The 25,470-nt window shown below is 46.3% G+C and overlaps 2 protein-coding genes and 1 pseudogene across 2 annotated transcripts in view; 2 read left to right on the top strand and 1 right to left on the bottom strand.

Annotated features, from left to right (window-relative positions):
* The window catches only part of ZSCAN22 (zinc finger and SCAN domain containing 22), a 202,727-nt gene that overhangs the window by 141,834 nt on the left and 35,423 nt on the right, over positions 1-25,470 (top strand). The gene's annotated exons all lie outside the window — the stretch shown is intronic.
* LOC126085232 (zinc finger protein 383-like) lies at positions 116-25,282 on the top strand. Its single transcript, XM_049900395.1, is given in 7 exon segments — positions 116-1,065; positions 6,963-7,169; positions 9,718-9,815; positions 10,458-10,587; positions 10,851-10,946; positions 20,908-21,962; positions 21,965-25,282. Coding segments are annotated over 7 exon segments (2,181 nt in total). The 5' UTR covers positions 116-1,049; the 3' UTR covers positions 22,544-25,282.
* On the bottom strand, positions 17,950-19,046 carry LOC126085259 (cytochrome c oxidase assembly protein COX20, mitochondrial-like; annotated as a pseudogene).

Here is a 25,470-nt window from a genome sequence, read left to right as displayed (position 1 = left end):
ATTGTGTTGATGTGAGGTGTGAGGGTGCAGATTTGAGGGGTGGGGGTGCCGGCGTGAAGTGTGGGGGTGCTGATAGGAGTGGGGGAATGCTGGAGTAAGAAGTGAGGGTCCTGGGTGAGTGGTTTAAATGCTGGGTGAGACTGCCTGTATGAGGAAGCAGGTCAGGGTGCCAGTGTGAGAGTGGTGATCTGGTGTGCAGGTGTGTGGACTGGTGTGAAGGGTGTGAGTGCTGGTGTGAGGGGTGACGGTGCCAATGTGAGGAATGTGTATCACGTGTATGACTATGGGTGACCTGGAGGTCCAGCAGAGTGGGTGTACCACTCTCTTTGACCATGTATATGGGTGATTCTGTGTGTCTGTATGTGACCCGCGAGTTGATCTGCAGACTGTCCCCATGTGTGATGGTATCTCTGAGACAGAGAGAAACTTGGAGGAGATGGGGAAGGCCTGACATAGTATGGCCATCCCAGACTATGTGTAATGTTGTCACAGTGACTGTGACTGTACTTATGGGTGTGATTGTGTGACTTAGTAGTTGACTGTGAGAACATGTCCTTTGTACGTGCATCCACGTGGATGGATGTGTATGAGAGAGACGCTCAGTTTTCTCTGTCTGATAGCCGGGAACAAGGAGTGTGGTGGTCCAGCCTGTTTGTGGGGTGAGGCCTTACGACGGGGTGCATCATGTGGACTTGGTCCCACAGGCCCCTCTGAGGAAGCCTGATGGTTATGGTGGTACTTATTGTCTCCAGCCTGTCACCGTATCCCCTTGTGGATTTTCAGATCTTACCCTGCATGCGGCCACCAGTTGGAATGAGCACATATTTCCCTTCTACAGACACTGAGCACCCAGTACAGGCCAGTGCATTACCAGATAGGATACCACAGTGATGATGACAGGCGCGACCGATGTCTATGGAACGATGTCATGTGGGGAGGCAGAGTGTAAACAAAGAAACAAGCCAGTTTTCTGAGGAGGTGGCATCTGGGCTGAGGCCTGAAAAGAGGGAGGAACACAGAGAGAATGTTCCAGGAGGAGGGACTAGCAAATGCCACGGTCCCAAGGTGGGCACATGCAAGGAGGCCTAGGTTGGTATGGAGCAGCAAAGGAGATGGGAGTGAATGGGGTCAGAATGGGCCTGTGTTGGGGCAGATTGTGCAGGGTTTATGGGTCATATGTTGTCATGCTCTTGGCATGAAAGTCTGAAGAGTCCAAGAACTCTTAAGTGTGAACCTGCCTTTCCAGGTCATTCGGGGGGAATATTTGTTAAAGGGAGAATGGAACATGCTTTATTTTATTTATTTATTATTTTTTGTATTTACCAAAGTAAGATGTCTGTTATTTTTTTCTTTGACATTATCAACTTGCCAGCCCCTGTCTCCTCGCAGAGCAACTGTTTCCCACGTTCAGCTCAGCTCCCACACTCCCCTCCACCAAGCGCTCCGTGGAAACCCTATGGGGCAGTTCTACTCTGTCCTATAGGGTCGCTATAAGTTGGAAGGGACTCGACCGCAATGAGTTTTTAAAAATAATTTTATGAATAGCTAAATTGATAGCTAATTTATGATTATTAATGATTAATTTATTAATGTAATCATTAATTTGATAGTTATTAATCAATTTTAATTATTAATATGTTTCTTTTAAATATCATTTATGTTTGTTACATATTCATTACTTAATTTTAATTATTTACTATTTATTAATCTATATATTGCTTGTATTTATTTATGTATTATTTAGTTATTTTTACTTAGCATTTATTTACTGTTTGTTTTTGTTTTACATATTATTAATTATTCAGTTATTTTACTTAACATTAATATATTTATTTTTATTTATATTGATTGACTATGTATTTAAGTTATTTTTATTTATTAGTTATTTTCATATTTTAGGATTTATTATTTTATAAATTATTAATTTTATTTGTATTATGTATGATTTATTATTATTTACTTATTTATTGTTTACTTACATATTGTTTGTTTATTTTATTTATTCAGAGTTACTTATTTTTATTATGGTTGATTTAATTTTAACCTATTTGTATTTTCCTTACTATTAATTTATTATTTTATTTATTTTTAGTTTTTATTTATATTTTATTGACTTGTTGAATATTATTTGTTATTTATAATTTCTTCAGTTATTTATTTACATATTTGTTATTTTTAATTTTTTATTCTTAATTTTTATTATTATTTATTCATTTTACTTTCATTCAATATTTTAATTCTTATTTTTTCATTTATTATTTTAAATAACTTTTGAGATATCATTTACATACTCTACAACCCACTCATTTCCAAAAAACCAAACCCACTGCCATCGAGTCGATTCCGACTCATAGCGACCCTATAGGACAGAGTAGAACTGCCCCATAGAGTTTCCAAAGAGCACCTGGCGGATTTGAACTGCCGACCTCTTGGTTAGCAGCCGTAGCACTTAACCACTACGCCACCAGGGTTTCCCTCACTCATTTAACGTGTATTAATTCAGTGGTTTTTAGTATACTCACAGAGTTGTTCAGCCATCACCACAACTAATTTTGGAACATGCTTTATTTCACAGTGAATTAACCTAATTTATAACTTCCATGTGTTTGGACATATTGTGTGTGGGTCTCCATTTTGCCATGACCTGGGTCCCCTCACATGATAGGTGTGGGCTCAGCAGACAAAATTGCAAAACCAAAGGCCCCCGGAGTGGAAACGTGCCTGGTGGTGTGTTTGAGGAGCAGCAAGAAAACTGTTCATGGGGCTGGGGGAGCACAGGAAGGGGTGACAGGAGAGGAGGTCAGAGAGGCTGGAAGCCAGGAGACCAGTGGAGACGCCTGACAGGTGGGGCAGCAGCAGTGGGCGTGGTGAAAGCAGAGGAATGTCAAGAGCAGCTCAAGAGATAGATGTGGTGGGTCTGAGGGATGAAGTGGGAGGGGAGGAATGAGAGAGAAGGCTGAGCAGCTCCGGGGTTCTAGCTGCTGTGATTCAGACACTGGTCAGGGGCAGGTTGGAGGAACCAGATAAAGAAATTGGAAGTCAGACCCCAACTTGTACAACCTTTTCCAGAGTGCATGTGCTTCTAGGCAGTTCTATTGCGTTTGGGTGCTGCTGGGATCCACATCTGGAAGGATGGTCCCCAGGCTACTAGCTGGCTGGGCCTGGACATGAGGGGTTGATACACAGCTATGTGGCAGTGAGAGTGTGTGAGGCCTACCAGGGAGGGAGAAGAGGGTAATGAAAACAACAGCTGACCTTTCTTGAGCATCTCCTCTGTGCCAGGCTCTGCTAAGAACTTGGTGCATACCAACTCACTGAACCGTTGCCGCAACTCTTAAGAGAGGATACTTTTACCATCCAATTTTACAGAGGAGACTGAAGCACAGAGGAGTTAAGTAGCTTGTCCAAGGTCATACAGCAAGGAGGTAACAGAACTGGGATTCGAGCCCTGTATCTCAGATGTCCCCAGGAAAGAGGTGTAGAGCTGGGCACTGAGCCCTGGAGAACTGCAGCATTCAAGGCGAGGCAAGGGCTTGCCCAGGAGCCTGAGGATACATTCTGATCATGGTAGGGTGAAGGGCATTAGCATGGGTGTGAGGACACTGCGGGTAGACTCCTCTTTTGGGGAGCTCACCTGAGGAAAGGAGTGAGGGCAGCAGCTGAAGGAGACTCAGGTGCCAGGAAGAGTGAGAAAGAAGATCCCTGATGAACAGTTATGGACAGGTATGGAGCAACTTGGAAAATTCTCTGCCCAGATTGTGAGCCTATGTGGTTAGGGCTGGGAGGCAGAACCCTTTCCATTGTCTGAGGCCAGGGCATTCTCAGTGCCCAGCTGAGAAGGATTTGCTGAAGAAAGGATGAATGAGCAGCATATCCCCTTGCTCTGAGCTGCTCAACTGGATTCTCCCAACTTACCTCGTGCACCTACTGTGGTTTGTCCAGTCCAGACCCCTCACCTTGGAAATCCTTGCTCCTCTGACTAGTTTCTTTTTGCATTCCTGATTATTCAGTTGTTGCTCTGGGACTCTTGCTCTCTGGAGAAGGCTCTCCTCCCTTCCTCTCTGTCTCTTCGTCTTATCTTCTTCCCACATTACAAACCTCATTTTTTTCAGGAAGTATTCATATTTGGCAGTTGTATCATTCAGCTATTGCTATGTAACAAATAGCTACAACCTCTCAGCGGTCTACAGAAATGATCATTTATTTCTCTCATGTGTCTGTAGGTTGACAGGGGGCTGGCTGAGCTGGGCTGGGCTTGGGTCCATGTCTGCTGCACTTAACTTGCAGAGCACATGGGAAAATTCTTCTCACGGTGATGGCAGAGATGCCAGAGGCCTTTAGGCCTAGGCCTAGGACCAGCACACTGTCACTTCCACCCAGACTTCATTGGCCAACAAGTCATATGGCCAAATACAAAATCAAGGAAGGGGTGGGACATCTACATTGCCTTTAGTGGGGTGTTGTTGGGTGTGGTGGAGCCAGTTGCAACTCATGGCAGCCCTATGTGACAGGGTAGAACTGCCCAATAGGATTTTCTAAGCCATAATCTTTACAGGAGCAGATCACCAGGTCTTTATCCCTCAGAGCTGCTGGGTGGGTTTGAACCACCAACCTTTTGGTTAGCAGCCAAGTGCTTAACTGTTGCACCACCAAAGCTCCTTCAGCTTTAGGAGATAGTGCCAAATATTTTCCAAAGAGGTTGAGCCCATTAATAGGAGTGTGTGAGGGTCTCAACTGCCCTTGCTTCATTTTTTTTTTTTCACCCTGAGTAACTGCTACTGTTTTTTATAACATCATTAAGGCACTATTTCAGTGTATGTGTGTGACTGTCACCAGGCTTGTGTGTCTGTGGGGAGGGTGTCCAGTGCGTGTAACACCAAGAGAGCACAGGGAGACCTCAGGCGTGTGCGTGTGGTCAAGTGTCACTGTATGTAAGAAGGCGGGGCTAGTAGTAGTAGTGTCAGAACCTAACTTCATGGGGGACAATGAGAGTCACCATCAGCACAAAATTGATCCCCATGAGGTGGAGGTTGGACATACCTCCACCCTCCAGCCTTTTTACCAATTCTGACACAAACTGTCCTCCCCATGGCACTCTATTTGTTTGCTGGGCTTAATAATCCATTGCAATGGCCACAGAGAACTCACAGACCGTATTTACAGTTTATGGTTTATTAAGGAAGTTATAGAGTACAAAGGAGCCCCGGGGGTGCAATGGTTAAGTGGTGGGCAGCTAATCTGAAAGATCGGCATTTTGAACCCACCAGCAGCTCTGCAGGAGAAAAACCTGGTGATCTGCTCCTGTAAGGATTATAGCCTAGAACACCCTATGCGGCAGTTCTACTCTGTCCTATAGGGTCACTATGAGTCAGAATCAACTCAACAGCACACAAAACAACACAACGACAAGGTACAATTGAGGATCAGGATCAACAGACTACAACTCAGGATTAGGAAGCATGCAAGGCAAAGCCTCCCTTCTTCAGTGTAGGACAGCTCTCTCGTCACCGTCTTAGTGGTACAGCCCTTGACCAGTATTACAGCTCTTTTAGAAGATTCCTTGCCTCTTCTCTCTGCTTCTTCTCTTTTTTCTTTCTGCTTCTCCCTGCTGCTTCTCTTCTTTTTTCTTTCACAAAAGCCTAAGTGGGGCTGGCTGCTTAAAGATAAAAACTCATCAATTTCAAGGCATGACACACCCACAAGGATCATGAACTGACTGCCCAGTCCCCTCTCAGTAGGCCATGGACCCTACATTTGCATAGTCTATTGACCAATCCCGGCAATGTGCGTACCAATCACAGGGTAGGCAGCGTCCCAGAACCAGACAAAAAGTTATCAAAACCAAGTTGTTTACAGCTTACTCAAAATGTCAATCAACCTGGGCAACAGTGATAAACCCTCTGGGGTAGAAAACTAAGGTGAAGGTAACTCCTCAGGGTTTAGGGGAAAAATCTCTCAAGCTGTTTTTCCAAAGAACCAAGGCAAAAGGCCACATAAAGGAACTATTTCACCACATCCTGTTTATATCTGTTGGTGGGGAGGGTGCGTCACTCATCCCTGTGTTTGTGCCTGATCCATGCACTTGTTACTCATGCAGCTTCATGCAGTGCTTCTGCGTGCATCTCCTCTGTATCAGTCAGGAGGCAGAAACCGCACGACTGTCTTTCTTTTTTAACAGCTTTGTTACTGTCGTTAGTTGCCGTCAAGTCGATTTCAACTTGTGGCAATCCCATGTGTGCACAGTAAAACTGCTCCATAGGGTTTTCCAGGTTGTGACATTTTGAAGCAGATCACTAGGCCTGTCTTCTGAGGCACCTCCGGATGGGTTCAGACTGCCAGTCTTTTGGCTAGTAGTTGAGCATTTAACCATTTGTAACAGCTTTATTCAGCTAGAACTCACATAGCATAAAGTTCACCTGTTCGAAGTGTACAATTCAGTGGTTTTCAGTATATTCGTAGAGTTATGCAACCATCATCACTATCTAATTCCAGAACATTTTCATCATCACAAAAAGAACCCTGTAGCATTAGCAGTCACTCCCCATTTCCTCTCTCTCCTGGCCCCTGGCAACTGCTGATCACCCTTCTATCTGTATGGATTTACCCATTCTGGACATCTCATGTAAATGGAGTCATACACTATGTGGCCCTTTGTGTCTGGCTTCTTTCGCTGAGCATCCATGCTGTAGCATGTATCAAAACTCCATTCCTTCTTATGGCTGAATAATACTCCACTGTATGGACAGACCACACTTTGTTTATTCATCCACCAGCTGATAGACATTTCCACTTTCTGGCTACTATGACTAGCGCTGCTGTGAACAGATTTTTATGTGGATGTATGTTTTCAGTTCATGGGAGATAGGGTATGAGGGGCCACCTGGGTGTGTCTGTCACAGAGGGACTCATGTACGTGGCCATGACCATTTGCTGTTGTCTGAGCTCACCTGTACTTTTTCCAGAATCCCAGCCCAGGCCCCCAAACGTCAAAGCCAGGAGCCAGGAGTACCATTGCTGTGTGGGAACAGAAGGGAGGAAGAAGCAGATCTGGGAGCAGGAGTCACCCACGACCCCAGGACTGAGACCTACAAGTCCCCACCCTGCAGGTGCTGAGGCCAAGCAGTGTGGAGCCGGAGCAGAGGAGCAGGCGATGCAGCCGGAGGCACGAGGTGAGGTGGGGGTGGGGTGGTCATCAAGGTAGGACATGTGGCATGTGTGGGGCTGGGTGTTTTCAGAAACTGGATCTTCCTCTACTAAGATCTTATTCCCACTGCCTTCACTCCACTGCCCTACCCTCAGCCCGGTCCAGGCCACCACCTCCTCACTGGCTTTCTGCCTCCTGTTGCCCCTCCATCTCTCTCCACGTGTCACCAGGGGTGTTTAAACCCTGAACAGTGATGCCAGCATCATCACTGCTCAGTCTATCAGACCATGGGTCAGCAAACTCTCTCTGTAAAGAACCAGATAGTAAATGTTCTTAGCATTGCCAGTAGGTACTTGTCTAACACAGTTTGAACCCACCAGCATCTCTGCGGGAGAAAGACCTGATGGTCTGCTCCCCTAAAGATTTCACCCTAGAAAACTCTATGGAACAGTTCTACTCTGTCACATGGGGTTACCATGAGCCAAAATCAACTCAGCAACACCCCACAGCAACAACAACTTGTCTTACAAGAGAGAACACACATTCTGCACATTTTTTAATTGACAAAACTAAAAATTTTTTCAGTGGACACTGAAATTTGAATTTAATGTAACATTATTCTTTTTTTTCCGCAACCATTAAAAAATTCAGAAACCATTCTTACCTCCCCATAAACCTGTTGCCATCGAGTCAATTCCAACTCATAGTGACCCTACAGACAGACCAGAACTGCCCCATAGGATTTCCAAGGAACAGCTGGTGGATTCAAACTGCTGATCTTTTCATTAGCGGCTGAGTTTTTAGCCACTGCGCACCACAAACTGTACAAAAACAGGTGTCAGGCCAGATATGGTCAACAGACTGGAGTTTGCCAAGCACAGATTTGGCACAAACTCAGACCCTTTCTCATACCTTCCAGGCCCTTTTTTAGAGCCCTAACTAAAGCTTGGAGCCCTGGTGGTGCAACGGTTAAGCACTCAGCTGCTAACCAAAAGCTTACCGGTTCAAACCCACCCAGTGTGTCCACAGGAGAAAGACCTGGTGATCTGCTTCCATAAAGATTACAGCCAAGGACACTTTATGAAGTAGTTCTACTCTGACACATGGGGTTGCTGTGAGTTGAAATTGACTCAACAGCATCTAACAACAACAACAACAACCCAAAGCTCTCCTTCTGTTAATCACGCTCTTTGCCTGCAACCTACTAGGTGGGGTCTCAGCTCAGTTGTCACCTCCTCAGAGCCCTGTCCTGGCCGCCTGATCCAGAGTACACCCTCCTGCCCCACACACACAGGCAGTCATGCTGTCTTTTCTAGCACTTACCACATTTAAAGATTTTATGCTCGTTCCCCTGTTCATCATAGACTGTGAGTTTCATGATGTACTGCCTGGCCCATGGAATAGTTATTTAAACTAAGGAATGAGCAAGCAACCTTCCAAGAAAGGCACTGTTACCCCTTTTTACTGACAGCAAACTGAGGCTCCAGGACACATGAACAGCCCAAGGTCACCCAGCAGATGGTAGACGTGGATCTGATCCCACGCTCACCAATGGGGAGGAAGGTGGTGGCACCCAACTTATCAGGGCCCCAGGGGAGGTTCCATCAGGGTCTGAAGCCAGGAGACCTGGTACTATCTATCGATTTTCCCTCTTCAGAGCACTCACCTGCCTGGTGCCTCACTTTGTCTCCACAAGTCCCTGTAAACAGGTATTCCAGCAAGTGTTTGCTACTGCTGTTGCTATCCATGAGCCTGACAGTGTGGACCTGAGACCTCAGAGTGTTACACAGTGTGTGGTTCCTTCTGTGCGAAGTTTGAAAAGAGAAGCAACTCACCCTGGGTGTCAGAAATCCCGGTGGTGGTTGCCTTTGCCTGGAAGGGGCAAAGGAGAGCTGTCCAGGGTCCTGAAAGTGCCCCAGCTCTGAGGTGGCCACGGGTGGGTGGGGGGACCTTCCCTGAGGAAGCCTTGGTTTCTGTCCTGTAAAATGGGGCTGGTAGTGTTGCCTCATGTGGAGTCCCTGGGTGGTGCAATCCGCTTGACTACTACCCAAAAGAATAGCAGTTCAGACCCACCCAGGGGTGCTTCAGAAGACAGGCCTGGTGATCTGCTTCCAAAAGGTCACAGCCTTGAAAACCCTATGGCATGGTTCTACTCAGCACACATGGGGTCACCATGAGTCAGAATCAACTTGATGGAAACTGGGTTTTGTTTTAGCGTTGCCTCACTCATAGCTCCGAGTGAGCTGACAGCAGTAAGGTGCTCTCTCAACACACCTGGCACATAAATGACCAATGGTCACTGTGGTTTGGGTGAGCCCTGAGGGGTCAGCAGAAGGGAGCAGGCCTGGGACAGATGGTGCAGGGACAATCCCAGGCAGGAGGAGCCACCGTTGGAGGGCCTGGCCCCTGGGAAAGAAGGTCCCTATTGGCGAGAGGAGTGGGTGTGTGGTGAAGCCTTAAGCCTGGCAGAATCTGGGAGCCACAGGGGTCCTTCTGGTGAGGGGATTTTCAGGGTGTTGCCTCTGGGTCCTGAGGGCATCACAGGCCTCCCTCATGCCCCTCTCCTTCTCCAGCTATGCCATCTCAGTCCCCTGCCTGTCACCCAGAGGAGAACATTGAGGAGGATGAGCCAGAGGCCCAGGACACCACATACCCGGCAGATGCCTTCCACGTGAGTTTCCCAAAATGCTAGCAGGTTCATCTGGCCACTCGCTTCCATCCCTGCTTCTGTGGTGTTTCTACGCCCTGGTCCCCGGTTGTACACAGACAGCTCCTTCTCCAGGGCCTGTGGAGTGCTGCTGCAGCAGATGGTAGGCTGGGCGGGGTGCTCAGGTTGGGGCTGGCATAGACACCATCCAGCTGTTCCTTTGGGGACCACAAAGTCAAGTGCCTCGCGAAGTCATGAGGAATCACGTGAAGTGGTGACTGGAGCACCCAGCATGTTATCATTACAGTAATAGCTCTGGCTTGGGCCACTTAGAGCGTGTGTTCCCCCGTAACATTGTCGTTGGTTGCCATCAAGTCAATTCTGACTCACGGTGATCCCATGTACAGAGTAGAACAGCTCCATAGATTTTTTTTGTATGTAGTCTCAGTGGAAGTAGATCACCAGGCCATTTCTTCTACATTGCTGCCGGGTGGGTTCAAACCGCCAACCTTTATGTTAGAAGCCAAGCACAAACAGTTTCTTTTACCAGGGACCTCCCACCATGATAACAGGGTGTTTTGCAGAATGTTCATGTCTCCTGACCCTGTGAGGTCAGCCCTGGTTGGACATGGCCCATGGCTGAGCAGATGCCTATGGGTGTTTCAGAAGCCAGTGGTGACCTTCAGGGACGTGGCTGTGAACTTCACCCGGGAGGAGTGGGGGCTGCTGGGCCCGACCCAGAGGATCCTGTACCGTGATGTAATGCTGAGGAACTACAGCAACCTGGTATCCCTGGGTGAGCCCCCCTGTCCAAACGTTCACCCGTGTTGTTGTATATATGCGTGTATGCCTGTTCCTCAGTCACCCACACCACATGTGTCCTTGCTGTGACCTTGTGCCTCAGTCATTCACTCTCTGTGCACAGAAACCAGGCACACAGCCCAGGTCACCAGGTTGAGGCCTCTCATTGCCGGACATCTCACCTGCAGTGTCCTGGCCTTATTGGGGCCTGACTTACGTAAAACAACGACATCAACAACTTCTCCTCACCTTGGGCAGGACTTCCTGATTCCAAGCCAGAGGTGATCTCCAAGTTGGAGCAGTGGGAAGACCCCTCGATTGTAGAGAGAGACATCCCGAGAGGCCCCTGTCCAGGTGAGTGAGAGCGAGGATGTGTCTATTAGATCATTCATTTTCTCCTCTTTATAGATGGGGTCAAAGGTCCCTAGGTGGTCCAAACAGTTTGTGCTCGACTACTAATTCAAAGATTGGTGGTTTGAATCCACCGAGCAACACTGTGGAAGAAAGGCCTGGCTAGCAATCTGCTTCCGTAAAGATTACAGTGAAGAAAACCCCACAGAGTTCAGTTCTGCTCTAATGCTAGGGGTTGCCACAAGTCAGAATTAACTCGACAGCAACAGGGTTTTTTGTCTTTTTTATAGATGGTGTCAGAGTGGTGTAGTATATCATCCAGATAAAAGAGCTAGTAGGTAGGGGAGTCCCCATAAAAACCTGTACCTGTTAGCAGCCACTCCCCATTCCCTCTTCCTCAGCCCCTGGCAACCACTAGCCTACTTTCTGTATACATGGATTTGCCTATTCTGGACATTTCTTATCAATGAAATCATACAATATGTGGCCTTTTGTGTATGGAGTCTTCACTTAGCATAAGGTTTTGAAAGTTTGCCTACATTGTGGCATGTATCAATACTTGATGTCTTTTTATGGACGGATAATGTCTCATTGGATGGCCCACATTTTGTTTATCCATTTATTTGTTGATGGACATTTTGGTTGTTTCCACTTTTTGGCTCTTATGAACAACACTGCTATGAACATTCATGTACAAGTTTTTGTGTGGACATGTGTTTTCAGTTCTCTTGGCTATGTTCCTAGGTGTTAAACTGCAGTGTCATATGGTAACTCCATGCTTTTTGAGGAACTGTCAGACTGTTTTCCACAGCAGCTGCACCATTGTACATTCCTAGAACGTACAAGGGTTCCAATTTCTCCAGGTTGTCACCAACACTTGTGATTTTTTTGTCTTTTTCATTATAGTTATCCTATTGAGTGTACATAACTTATTTTCATAATTAAGAATGGCAAATCAATTTTCAGACCTGAATCACAGCCCCAGATAATAAACACCTGTGTGTAGGACACCTACGGGGCTTAGACAGGCATCATCTCACAGCAGCCCCATGAGGCATATTGTGCGAGGTCCTAGTGACAGAGCTGGGCTGTATACGCATTCTCTCCCCGCTGCCACACTACCTCCTGTGAACCCTGCTCCCGACCCTCTAGTGGTCTGGGAAGGAGCCCCAGGTTTTGGGGACAGTGAGAGTCACACTCCTGGCTCTGCTCTCAGGCCTCAGCCGTGGCCCACATGCAGCATCTGGCTGTGCAGTGACATTGGTGGATTGGTCAGTGCCTGGTAGCTGTTTTCAGTGTGAGGACTGGGGGTTGGCAATGGGGGTGGGTGTTGGAGATGGGTTTCTTTCCTTGAGACCTTTCCTCAGGCATCCAGATCCTGGTAAATGACACTGTTCAACTGAGCAGGTCTGTCGTACATGAAATATGCTCACACCAACCTTGGACTCACCCTCTTCCCTGGGTTCAGGTCTTATTACCGGGAGTCTTTTTCAACTCTTATTGCGGTTATAAGGCTGCTATGAGTCTGAATCTACTTAACGGCAATGAGTTTTAGTCCCTGTGCTGCTATGATAAATCCCCACAAACTTAGTGGCTTAAAATAACACATATTTATTCTCTCACAATTCTGGAGGCCTGAAGTCTGAAATCTGTATCACTGGGCTGAAATCAAGGTGTCGGCAGGGCTCTGCTCCCTCCCTCTGGAGGCTCTCAGGGAGAATCCTTCCTTGTCTCTTCCACCTTCTGGTGGCTGCTGGCATTCCCTGTGGCTATTTCATTCAAATCTCTGCATCCGTGGTCACATCACCTAATCATCTCTGTCAAACCGCCCTCTGCTTCTGTCTTATAAGGGTGCATGGGATTGTATTTAGGGAACCGGGATAATCTAGAATAATCTCCTCATCTCAAATTCCTTTGCTTCATCATATCTTTTGCCGTATAAGGTAACATGCACAGGCTCCAGGGATTTGAACGTGACGAATATACCTTCTTGTTGTTGTTGTGTGCTATTAAGTCAATTCTGACTCATAGTGACCCTATAGAACAGAGTGGAACTGTCCCGTGGAGTTTCCCAGGCTGTAATCTTTATGGGAGCAAATCTCTAAGTCTTTTCTTGGGTGTTGGGTTCAAACCGCCAATCTTTTGGTTAGCAGTCGAGCACTTAACCATTACAACACCAGGGCTCCTTATATATACCTTGGGGGACCATTTTCAGCCTACCACACAGGGTCTCACTCCTCAGATACACATCGTCATCATTTTTTAGCTGGGTGACCATGGGCTCACTGCTTACCATTTCTGAAGCCCAGGGCCTCTAACACATCATGTGGCTTTGAGGTCGTGGTTGGGCCACAGCATATCCTTCCTGCCAATAATTAGTGTACATCTGCAGGGAACAGGCCCTGTTCTAAAGAAAAGAGCATTATGAATGGCCAAAATGGTGACAGAGTCATCAGTGGCTCTCATTGACCTTGGCCCATCTCTTTGCACGCTCCCTTATACCACCTCGATTCCCCACTGCAGAAAAGAGTTACCATAGCAGGCTGAGACTGCCATCTTTGGAAAGGCCTTGGCTGGTATCTGAGAACTTCGGTTTCTGAAGAGCTCCCACCACTGTAACTGATAAGAGTGGCTTCCTGTACTCCATCCAACACCAGTAGAATTCAGTCTTCTCAAGTGGATATGGAACATTCTCCAGGAAAGTTAGGCCACAAAACAAGTCTCAATAAACTTTCAAAGTTTGAAATGATACAGAGTATTTTCTCCAGCCACAGTAGAATGGAAAACATACAAATATGTGGAAATTAAGCAACATACTCAAAAATGTAATCACAGGGAAAATTTAAAATACTTAACAGATGAATGAAACGAAAACATGACATACTAAAACTTATGGAATGCAGCTAAAGTAGTGTTCAGAGGGCAATGTATAGCCTTAAACGCCTACATAAGGATCCTGTGGTGCAATGGTTAAGCATTCACCTGCTGACTGAAAGGTTGGTCTTTCAAACCTGTCCAGTAGCTCCGTGGGAGAAAAGACCCAGTGATCTGCTCCTGTAAAGATTACAGCCCAGGACGGGGCCAAGATGGCGGAATAGTCAAATGCTTCCTGTCATTCCTCTTATAACAAAGACCCAGAAAAACAAGGGAATCGAATATATATGACAATCTAGGAACCCTAATCATCAAAGACAAAGCTGAAGAATCGGACTGAGCAGAAGGTAGAATGAGAGACAATTCAAAAGCAGTGGAAATTGGGAACTACAGATCATGGCATCACCTGTGCCCTGCTAGCTGAGTCTGCACAGTGCATATAGACTGAGGCAAGCAGCAACATCCCAAGCCAAGGCCCACCACATCTTGTGCAGCCAAGCAGCAACCAATCTGCACACACCTCCAGAACCAAACAGGAGCAACACCAGACCTGCGAAAGTTAAGTGTAAGCTCCCAACCTACCGCATGTGCTGGCAAAATAACCCCTCCCCCGACCCCAGAGACTGACAGCAGAGAATCACTCTTTCCCTTACCCACCCTCAACCCGCTACAACACCAGTCCCATGGCATTCAACAATGTCATGCCCCCTAAGCTAGGAACTCAGGGCCCATCAGGAGGCCCTGCCCCTTTGCCCAGCCACTGGCATACAAGGTCTATAGACTTGCAGTGCCCTTCACCCCCCCCCAGTTCCTTGTGGGCCAGTTCAACACCGCACACCCTAATGAGCATAAAACAGCAGGGCATACACCTGAAGCCCATTTTCACCTGCAGCAGCCAAGGGGAAACTGCAAATTTATGACATATTATACCGCCCTGCCACCTCACCTAAGATGGGGCCTCACCCAGCCACACTGGGGGCCTGAGGGCCAGTGGTACCACCCACTCCATCTAGTCAGCCAAAACAGGGTCTGAGAATTAGTGGTGCCTCCCAACCCCTCCAGCCAACGGCACCGCATGCCCAAGGACTGGCTGTACTCCACTATGCACCCCAGGGGACAGGGACACGCCCTCCATCCAGGCACCTGGGGGCAGCCATCAGACCCCTGCCTTGCCTCACACATCACCCCCCACCACTGCAATCAGAGACCTGTGCCTGCTCCAAACACTCCCATGCAGCCCTGCCCTCCTAGGACTGTAGGTGAAAGTTTGCATCACACGCTTGGTGACTGACAACCTGGACACCTGTGCCCTGAATAACCACACCCCTACAAGAACAGTGAATAGACTCCTGGGCTCACACATCTAGTAGCTGCTCTGACCACCTGCAGACAGGACATGAAAGCTTCAATGACACCAACAACCAAAGTAGCTCACACACTCAGCCTACTTGGGCATGTGAAAACAAAACAAAAATACAGGATGCAGTAAACAAAAATACAATAAATAAACATAACAACTTATTGATGCCTTGGAGACAACAGTCAATATCAAATCACATAAAGAAGCAGGACAAGATGGCTCCAGCAAGTGACTAAAATAAAGAAGCAGAAAACCTTTCAGAGGAAGATAAAGTAATGGAACTACCTGATAAAGAATTCAAAAGACTAATATGCAGAGCTCTCCGAGAGATCAGGCAAAGCTCAAACCAAGCCAAGGTGCACACAGACAAAGCAATATAAGAATTCAGGAAAACAATACAAGAATAAAATGACAGAGTAAACAAGCTACTAGAAGCTGTACAGAGAAAACAACTAGAAATCCAAAAGATTAACAATAAAATTTCAGAATTAGACAACTCAGTAAAAGGTCATAGGAGCAGAATTGAGCAATGGAAGTCAGAATTACTGAAACTGAAGATAAATCCCTTGAAACCAATTTGTTTGTGGAAAAATCAGAAGAAAGGATGAAAAAAATGAAGAAAGCCTAAGAATTGTGTGGGATGCTATCAAGAGGAAAAACCTGCAAGTGATCAGAGCATCACAGCACGGGGGATAACAGAAAACACAGACAATTGTTGAAGATTTGCTGAGAGAAAACTTCCCTAGTATCATGAAAGATGAGAAGATGTCTCTTCAAGAAGCTCAACAAACCCCATACAGGGCAGACCCCAAAAGAAAGTCACCAAGACATATCATAATCAAACTTGCCAAAACCAAAGACAAAGAAAGAATCTTGAGAGTGGCTAGGGATAAACGAAAAGTCACCTACAAAGGAGAACCAATAAGACTAAGCTCTGATGACTCAGCAGAAACCATGCAGGCAAGAAGGCAATGGGATGACATATATAAAGCCTTGAAGAAAAAAAATTGCCAGTCAAGAATTATATGTCCAGCACAATTGTCCCTCAAATATGATGGGGAAATTAGATCATTTCCAGATAAATGGAAATTAAGGGAATTTGTAAAAATCAGACCAAAATTACAAGAAATATTCAAGGGAATCCTGCAGTTAGAGAATCAATAACATCAGACAACAATCCAAGACTAGGACACAGGACAAATCAAACAGTTATTGACATAGATAGAGAATTGAAAAAAACAAATCAAAGCTAAAAGACTGAAAATAGGGAACCAGAGACTTCAATATGTAAAGGACAACAGTGTCAAAACAAAAAAAAGGGAATAAACAGTGTAGTGATAGAACTTCCACATAGAGAGGAAGTTAAGGCAGTATCAAGAAATAAAAGGCTGGTTTAAATTTAGAAAAGTAAAGGCAAATTTCAAGGTAACCACAAAGGAAACTAACAAACCTACTCATCAAAATAAAAAGAAAAAAAAAAGAAAAACATTAAGACTCAGCAAACATAAAATCAACAATAATAAAAGAGATGAAAAGAAAATACCTAAAGAAAAAGAAAACAGCACAGAAAACTAAGTGGAACAAAAAAACTGTCAATACCACCAAAAAAAAAAAAAATTACTGCAGTAAACTCATACCTAATAACCCTATACACTGAATGTAAATGTCCTAAATGCACCAGTAAAGAGACAGAGAGTGGCAGAATGCATAAAATAACACAATCTGTCTATATGCTATCTACAAGAGACACACCTTAGACACAAAGACATAAACAAACTAAAACTCAAAGGATGGAAAAAATATATATCATGGAAGCAACAACCAAAAAAGGGTAGGAGCGGCCTGGTACCACTACAACAACAGACACATAGACCAAAGGAACAGAACTGAGAACCCAGATGTAAATTCATCCATTTATTAGCTGATATTTTTTTTTTTTTACAAAGGCCCAAAGCCTATTAAATGGGGGAAAGACAGTCACTTTAACAAATGGTGCTGGCATAATTGAATATCCATCTGTGAAAAATGAAATAGGACCCATACCTCACACCATACACAAAAACTAACTCAAAATGGATCAAATATCTAAATATAAAATCTAAAATGATAAAGGTCATGGAAGAAAAAATAGGGACAATGCTAGGGGCTCTAATACATGGCACAAATGGTATACAAACTATAAGTAATAAAGCTCAAACACCAGAAGGGAAACTAAATAATTGGGAGTCCTTAAAAATCAAACAACTTATGCTCATCAAAAGACCTCACCAAAAGAGTACTTCTTCAAAAGAGTTAAAAGAGAACCTACAGACTGGGAAAAAAATTTTGGCTATGACATATCTGATAAGGGTCTAATCTCTAAACTCTACAAGATACTGAAACACCTCAACAACAAAAAGCCAAATAATCCAATTTAAAAACGGGCAAAAGATATGAACAGACACTTCACCAAAGAAGACATTCGGGTGGCTAACAGACACATGAGGAAATGCTTGTGATCATTAGCTGTTAGAGAAATGCAAATGAAAACTATCTTGAGATACCATCCCACACTGACAATACTGGCACTAATCCAAAAAACACAAGATAATAAATGTTGGCGAGGTTGTGGGAAGATTGGAACTCTTTTTTTTAGAGAATTCAACTGGGAGAGATTTTATTCCTTGAAATGCTTGTCACTAAACTCATACTTATTACAAAGAAATTCTTATCCAAGCACATCAAATCAAATATGAGGTTTTACAATTTTATTCTTATAACATGCTGCCAATCAATTCTGTTCATATTTTAAGTGTGAAAATTCCAGTGTATGTAGCATAGAAGGATGCTGCTAGACTGGCAGTAGACGCAGGGCAAGAGTTAATTTGCAAGTGTTTATACCTGTGTGTGTATAAAAAGATAACTTACACATGCTTTATTTACTTGATTGAAAAACTTTCTTATTGTTCATAAAACGTTTTGTGTAGTTGATCTCAGCTTTGTGCATGCTGATTTCAGTGAGTTGTATTTTCATTTTCTCTGCCGAATACTGCTCAATTGCTGCTGTTGCCGTCTGTCTGTTTTCTTTCAGGATCTTGGTGGGTGCTTTCATATAAAATCTTATTTTTAATTCCTTCTCTAGCAGTTCTTTCCTGGATTCTTAGCTTTGCATAATTCTACCTACAATGGAACCAGCATCCTAAAGTCATCAAAATAAACCCTCCTGCTCCAACATCATATGATCTTCTAATTCTACTTAGTTAATAAAAAATCTCAAAGGCCAGCAACAGCAGATCCTAATGAACCATAAAATATTGAATCCTGGGCACAAGGAATGTTTTCGACATCTAAAATTCCTTCGAGCTTAAAGGCCTTCCCTTATCTAGGCTTGCCAGGCTCCTGCTCGGCAGCCATGGGGGCCAGTAAGCACTGTACCCAACTGGCTATCTCTAAGAACCGCCCAGAGCAGAAATGCCCGCCTGGCCAGGCACGCTGCCGAGACTGGAATTCTTAAGCACTGCTGGTGGGAATGTAAAATGGTACAATCACTTTGGAAAATGATATGTCACTTGCTTAAAAAGCTAGAAATAGAAATATCATAGGATCCAGCAATCCCACTCCTAGGACTATACCCTAGAGAATAAGAGCCATAACACAAATGGACATACGCACACCCATTTTCATTGCAGCACTGTTCACAATAGCAAAAAGATGGAAACAACCTAAATGCCCATCAACATGAATGGATAACAAATTATGATATATACACATAGTGGAATACTATGCAGTGACAAAGGACAATGATGAATCCACGAAACATCTCACAACATGCATGAATCTGAAGGGCTTTATACTGAGTAAAATAAATGAGTCACAAAAGGATAAATATTATATGAGACCACTATTATAAGAATTCAAGAAAAGGTTTACACACAGAAAAAAGAATTCCTTGATGGTAATGAGGGTGGGGAGGGAAAAGGAGGGGAAATCACTAGATAGTAGACAAATGTCATCTTCAGTAACAGGAAGGACAACACACAATATGGGGAAGTCAGCACAACTGGACCAAAGCATAGAAGTTTCCTAGACACATCCAAACACATTGAGGAACCCAGTAGCTGGGGCTGGAGCATGGGGACGGTCGTCTCAGGGGACATCTAGGTCAATTGGCATAACATAGTTTATAAACAAAATGTTCTACATCCCACTTTGATGAGTAGTGTCTGGGGTCTTAAGAGCCTGCAAGCGGCCATCCCACCCTGAACAAAGGAGAATGAAGAAAACCAAAGACACAAGGAAAAATTAGCCCAAAGGGCTAAAGGACTACAGGAACTGTAGACTCCACCAGCCTGAAACCAGAAGAACTAGAGGGTGTCTCGCTACCACCAGCCATCCTGACAAGGATCACAGCAGAGAGTCCCTGACAGAGCAAGAGAAAAATGCAACCAGAATTAAAATTCATGTAAAAAGATCAGACTTACTGGTCTGACAGATACTGAAGGAACCCCTGAAACTATGGCCCCCGAATGCTCTGCTAAACCAGAACTGAAACTATTCCCGAAGCCCACTTTTCAGACAAAGATTAGACAGGCCTATAAAACAAAAAATAACACATGTGAGGCCTGTGGTTCTTAGTTCAATCAAATATATAAGACCAAATGGGCAGCTCCTGTCCAAAAGCAGGACGAGAAGGCAGGAAGGGACAGGAACTGGACAAATGGACACAGGGAACCCGAGGCAGAAAGGGGGAGTGTGCTGTCACACTGTGGGGATTGCAACCAATCTCACAAAACAATATGTGTATAAATTTTTGAATGAGAAATTAACTTGGGCTGTAAACCTTCACCTAAAGTACAATTAAAAAAGAAATTACACCCTAGAAAACCCCATGGGGCAGTTCTACACTGTCCTATGAGGTTGCTATAAGTCAGAATTTACTTCACAACACACAAAAACAACAGCAACAACAAATGTCAAGAGTGGCTCCCTGTGCCTACACTGTGGAAACAATGTGGTTTATACTGAACACCTGCTTTCCTTCTGGGGGTCTGGAATTTTGTTATGTGCCAGGCAGAGGGTGCCTACATGAGCAAACCAAAATAAAACCAGATCAGTTGCCCTAGAGTCAATTCCAACTCATAGTGACCCTGTAAGGACAGAGTAGAACTGCCCCATGGAGTTTCCAAGGAGTGGCTGATGGGTTCGAACTGCCAGCCTTTTTGGTTAGCAGCTGATCTCTTTAACTACTGCCACCAGGGCTCCAGCGCCTACCTGATGAGCCCCCAGTAAAAACCTTAGACACTGAGACACTGATGAGTGCCCCTGGTGGTGTCACACGTTTGTCACAACTCATTGCTGGGGGAATTAAGCACATCCCGTGCAACACCACTGAAGAACTCTTGGAAACTCGTGTCTGGTTTCCTCTCGACCTGGCTCCATGCTCCATTTCCCTGTGCTGCTCTGGCTTTTTATCCTTTTGCTGTCATAAACCATAGCGGTGAGTCCCATGAGTCCTAGCAAGTCCTTGAACCTGGAGGTGGTCTTGCGAAATAGACTCACCCACTGCTCTGTCCTCAGACCCCAGTCCACTTCCTCAACTGCAAGAGCCCTTTCTGGAAGCCTCAGATCCACGGGATCCTGGCCAGCATTTTGTTCGGCTGCCCTGCTCTGACGACTTAGTAAGTTCTGCCCCACCGCTCACAGAGGGTGCACATTCAGGTTGGGACCTGAGCTCGGTTGCTTGTTTTTCAGACTCAGCGCAGGAGACCCAGGCTGCAGGACCTCCTCCAGGTGAAGATGCGTCACCTCGCAGGCGGATGACAGCGGGGCTCCAGGGGCAGGATTTCTGGAACACCACGTTGAAAGACATCCCGGAGCTGAACGGCTGGGCAGTGGAGAGTCGGCGGCACTGCAGCCAACGCAAGAAGAGCCCCCAGAGCCCCTTCCTCATGGAGTGTCAGGCCACTCCAGTGGGGGCGCAGGGTCTTGCCAACCATGGCCACAAAAAGGGCTTCGTGTGTAGGTCAGCCCTAGACCAGGGTCGCCCCTGCAGAAGAGAGGGCGCTTGTGGGGAAGCCTGTACCTGTTTCCCAGAGCTTAGTCAGCCACAAGGAGTCCACACTGGGGAGGGCACAGCAGCGCGCCGGGGATGGGACGATGCCTTCAGCAAGAACACATGCCGACTGAGGATTCCTGAGGGGAGGAAGTCCTACACATGTGAGGAGTGTGGGAAAGCTTTTAGCCAGAGCACGCACCTCATTCAACACCAGCGGATCCACACCGGCGAGAAGCCTTACGTGTGCCGGGAGTGCAGACGCGCCTTCAGCAAGAACTCGTCCCTCGTCAAACACCAGCGGATCCACACGGGTGAGAAGCCCTACGCCTGCAGCATCTGCAACAAGTGCTTCCGCGAGAGCTCAGCCCTCGCCAGGCACCAGCGGGTGCACACGGGTGAGAAGCCATACGGGTGCAGCGAGTGTGGCCGCGCCTTCAGCCAGAGCACCCATCTGGTGCAGCACCGGCGAGTCCACACTGGGGAGAAGCCGTTCGCCTGCAAAGAGTGTGGCAAAGCCTTTGCCGGCTCCTCAGCCCTCCTTGTCCATCACAGGACCCACACTGGGGAGAGGCCCTACGAGTGCCGCCTGTGTTGCAAGGCGTTCAGTGTCAGTTCGTCCCTGGCTGAGCACCAGCGCTGCCACACCGGGGAGAAGCCGTACACATGCAGCGAGTGCGGCAAGGCCTTCAGCCAGAGTGCATCCCTCAGCAAGCACCAGCGGGTGCACACGGGAGAGAAGCCCTACGCGTGTGGGTCAAGTGCAGGCACGCCTTCAGCCAGAGTTCGTCCCTGGCTAAACACCAGCGGGTGCACACGGGCGAGAAGCCCTACAGGTGTGCCGAGTGCAGGAAGCCATTCAGCAACTTCTCTGCACTCGTCCTACACCAGCGGAGCCACACAAGTGAGCAGCCCTACACCTGCGGAGAATGCGGTAAGGCCTTCAGCCAGAGCAAGTTCCTCACGCAGCACCAGCGCATCCACACCGGGGAGAAGCCCCACATCTGCTGTGACTGCGGGAAGGTCTTCATGCAGAGTTCGTCCCTTGCCCTCCATCAGAGGACACACTCGGGGGAGAAGCTGGACAAGTACAATGAGTGCGGGAAGGCCTACATCCACCTGTGGCACCTGACTGAGCACTACCGGGCGCACACCGGCGAGCTGCCCTACGCCTGCAACGTGTGCTGCAAGGCTTTCAGCCGTGGCACGCACCTTACGCAGCACCAGCGGGCCCGCTTGAGCGGCAAGCCCTTGGTCTGCGTCACGTGTGGCAGGTGTCAGAAAACCTTCAGCGAGGCTGTGGCTTTCATTCTCCATCAGAAGGTTCACGACTGAAAGAAGCGTTTCGAGTGTTGTGAGTGCGGCAGAGCCTTCAGCCAGAGCAGATTCCTGGCCCAGCATCAGGGAACTCACTCTCTGGAGAGAAAGCGAGTACCAGAATACCCTCAATAACTGGTTCTCCTGCGTCAGTGAAGTGGGGACCTGTGGAACAGTGGCAGAAGCCTTCCGTCTATCTTCAGAGTCTTGTCTTCTGTCCTGGGGAGGCCCCTGTGTGTGTCAGGAATGTGGGCTGGGTGCAAAGCAGCCCCTGCTGGGTCACCTACCTGGGCAGGTGAGAAAGGTGGAGTGAGTCTTGGATCCGCCTTCCTCTTCAGGAAGTACCCTCTACGAAGATGTCAGAGCTGCTTCTCTGAAATCTTCCAGAAAGCACTGGTGTTGCAATGGTTAAGCACCTGGCTGCTAACCAAAAGGTTGGTGGTTCAAACCCACCCAGTGGCTCCACAGAAGAAAGGCCTGGTGATCTACTCCCGTAAATACTGCAGCCTACGAAACCCTGTGGTGCAGTTCTACCTTCCAGAGTCGCTGTGAGTCTGTATCCACTGGAGGGCATCCAACAACCACTCCCTCAATTCTTCTCCATCATGCAGGTCCCAGCGATGCCCACCAGATGGCAGGAGAGGCCCGCAGGTGTGAGTGGGCTGTTTCTGCACTGCCTGGACCACAGTTTAAGTTTCTGCCAAGGCCTAAGTTAATTTTTTTTTTAAAGCTGTTTTTAAACGATGCTCTTTCAGTTGTCTGTGTATCCTATTAACTCAGGCCATAGGTTTTGGGTTTTGATTTTTTTCTTTTCCCCCAAAAAGTAAGTTTTATATGTTCAAGTGTCATGAAATCCAGCTCTTTAAAAAAAAAAAAAAAGTTGCATATTCTTCTTCAGCTTCAGTGTGAGGACTTCCCTAAAGTCTATTGAAATGGCAAAAAAAAAAAAGCAACGTTCACATAAAAGGCTTTATTTTGTACTTTGCAGTTACTTTACAGGAGCCCCTGGGTGGTGCAAATGGTTGAGGGATTCACTTACTAACCAAAAGGTTGGCGGTTGGAACCCATCCAGTAGGCTCCTCAGAAGAAAGGCCTGACTATCTGCTCCTGAAGGGTCACAGCCTTGAAAACCTTATGGAGCAGTTCTACTTTGTACCCATGGGGTTGCCATGAGTCAGAATTGACTTGATGGCAACTGGTTTGTTTGATTAAGCATTTTACAAGCTTGCCCCATTTCAGCAACCCTTATGTACTAGTTTTAGGGCAGCCGTAACACATTACCACAAATTAGATGGCTTAAAACAACATAAATTTTTTCCATAACATCTCTGGAAGTCAGAAGGCTGAAATCAAGGTGTTAGCAGGACTGTGCTCCTCTAGGGGAGAATCTCTCAGCTCCAGGTGTTCCTTGGCTTGTGGCAGCATTACTCCCCTCTCTGCCTCCATCTTCACATGGCCTTCTTCCCTCTGTCTGTGTGCCCATATCTCCTTCTCTTTTCCCTTGTAAAGACACCAGTCATTGGATTTAGGGTCACTTTAATCCAATATGACCTCATCTTAAGGGATCACATCTACAACGACCCTATTTCCAAATAAGGTCACATTTGCTGGTATCCTGTGTTAGGATTGAACATCTCTTTGGTGGGGGGGGAGGGTTACACAATTTAACCCACACCACCAGCTGTGTGACCAGGAGTGAGTCTCCTGCCCTTTCTGTGCTCAGCTGATGCAAGGAGGCAGTGTGCAGCAGAGCCCTCGACAAGTTTCGGCCATACCATCTCGAGATGATGGAATTTTGACCTCAGAAACAGGCTGCCTGCAAGTGTTACAGGCCGGACCCTAGAGTTCAGACCAGGCCTTTCCTGGCCTCTGACTCCTCTCCTGGAGCATAGGGCCTGTAGGCCCTCTGAACTCACAATGAGTAACTGACACACCCTCGGGATGCTGCTGGTGACATTACAAACCCTAGTTTTAGAAAAGGAAGTTGAGGCTGGAGGTGATGCCCTGGTTCTGAATTCAGGACACTTGGGCCCCACTCTTGTTGGCTTTACGTGGTGCCCTGTAGACAGCCCCAGGGGCATCTGCCTTCTTCTACGCCCCAGCTGGAATCTCAACTCACTCCCAGGGGCTGACACTTCACACATTGCTGTAAAAAAATCAGCATAGCATGCTTATGAAAATGGGGGCGGGGGGAGTGCTGGCAAACAAACGTGGAAGTCACACATTATTTGTGTAAAAATACAGTAGTTAATTAGGGAAATGCAAATCAAAACCACAATGAGAACACTGCACACATATTAGGATGGCAAATATCAAAAAGACAGACAATAACAAGTGTTGGGGATGTGGAGAAATTGGAACCCTCATTGTCTTGACAATGTAAAACTGTGCAGCCGCTATGGAATATAGTCTGGCAGTTCCTCAAAATGCTAAACACAGAGTTACCATACGACTCAGCAATTCCCGTTCCAGGTATATACCCAAGAGAACTGAAAACATATTCACAAAATCTTGTGAACAAACCTCATAGCAGCATTATTCATAATAGCCAAACAGTAGAAACAACCCAAACATCCATCAACTTCTGTGGTGTATCCATAGAACTTGGATATTATTTGGCCATAAAATGGAATGAAGTACTGCCACATGCTACAACATAGGTGGATCTTGAAAAAATTATGCCAAGTCAAAGACGCCAGACACAAAAGGCCACATGCTGTGTGATCCCATTTATATAAGATGTCTGGGTAGGCAAATCCCTAGAGATCACTGGTGGCCAGGGGGCTAAGGGGAGAGGGGAGGGAGAGTGACTGCTGATGGCTATGGGTTTCCTTCTGGTGTGATGAAAATGGCCCTGGAATTAGTGATAATGGTTGCATAACCTCTTATACTGAAATCATTGGATTTTACACTTTAAAAGAATGGATTTTATAGTATGTGAATTA

The sequence above is a fragment of the Elephas maximus genome, chromosome 11 (assembly GCF_024166365.1).
Source record: "Elephas maximus indicus isolate mEleMax1 chromosome 11, mEleMax1 primary haplotype, whole genome shotgun sequence".
Taxonomy (NCBI): Eukaryota; Metazoa; Chordata; class Mammalia; order Proboscidea; family Elephantidae; genus Elephas; species Elephas maximus.
Note: the sequence above shows the minus strand (reverse complement) of the source record. Positions and strands in the feature narration are given on the sequence as shown.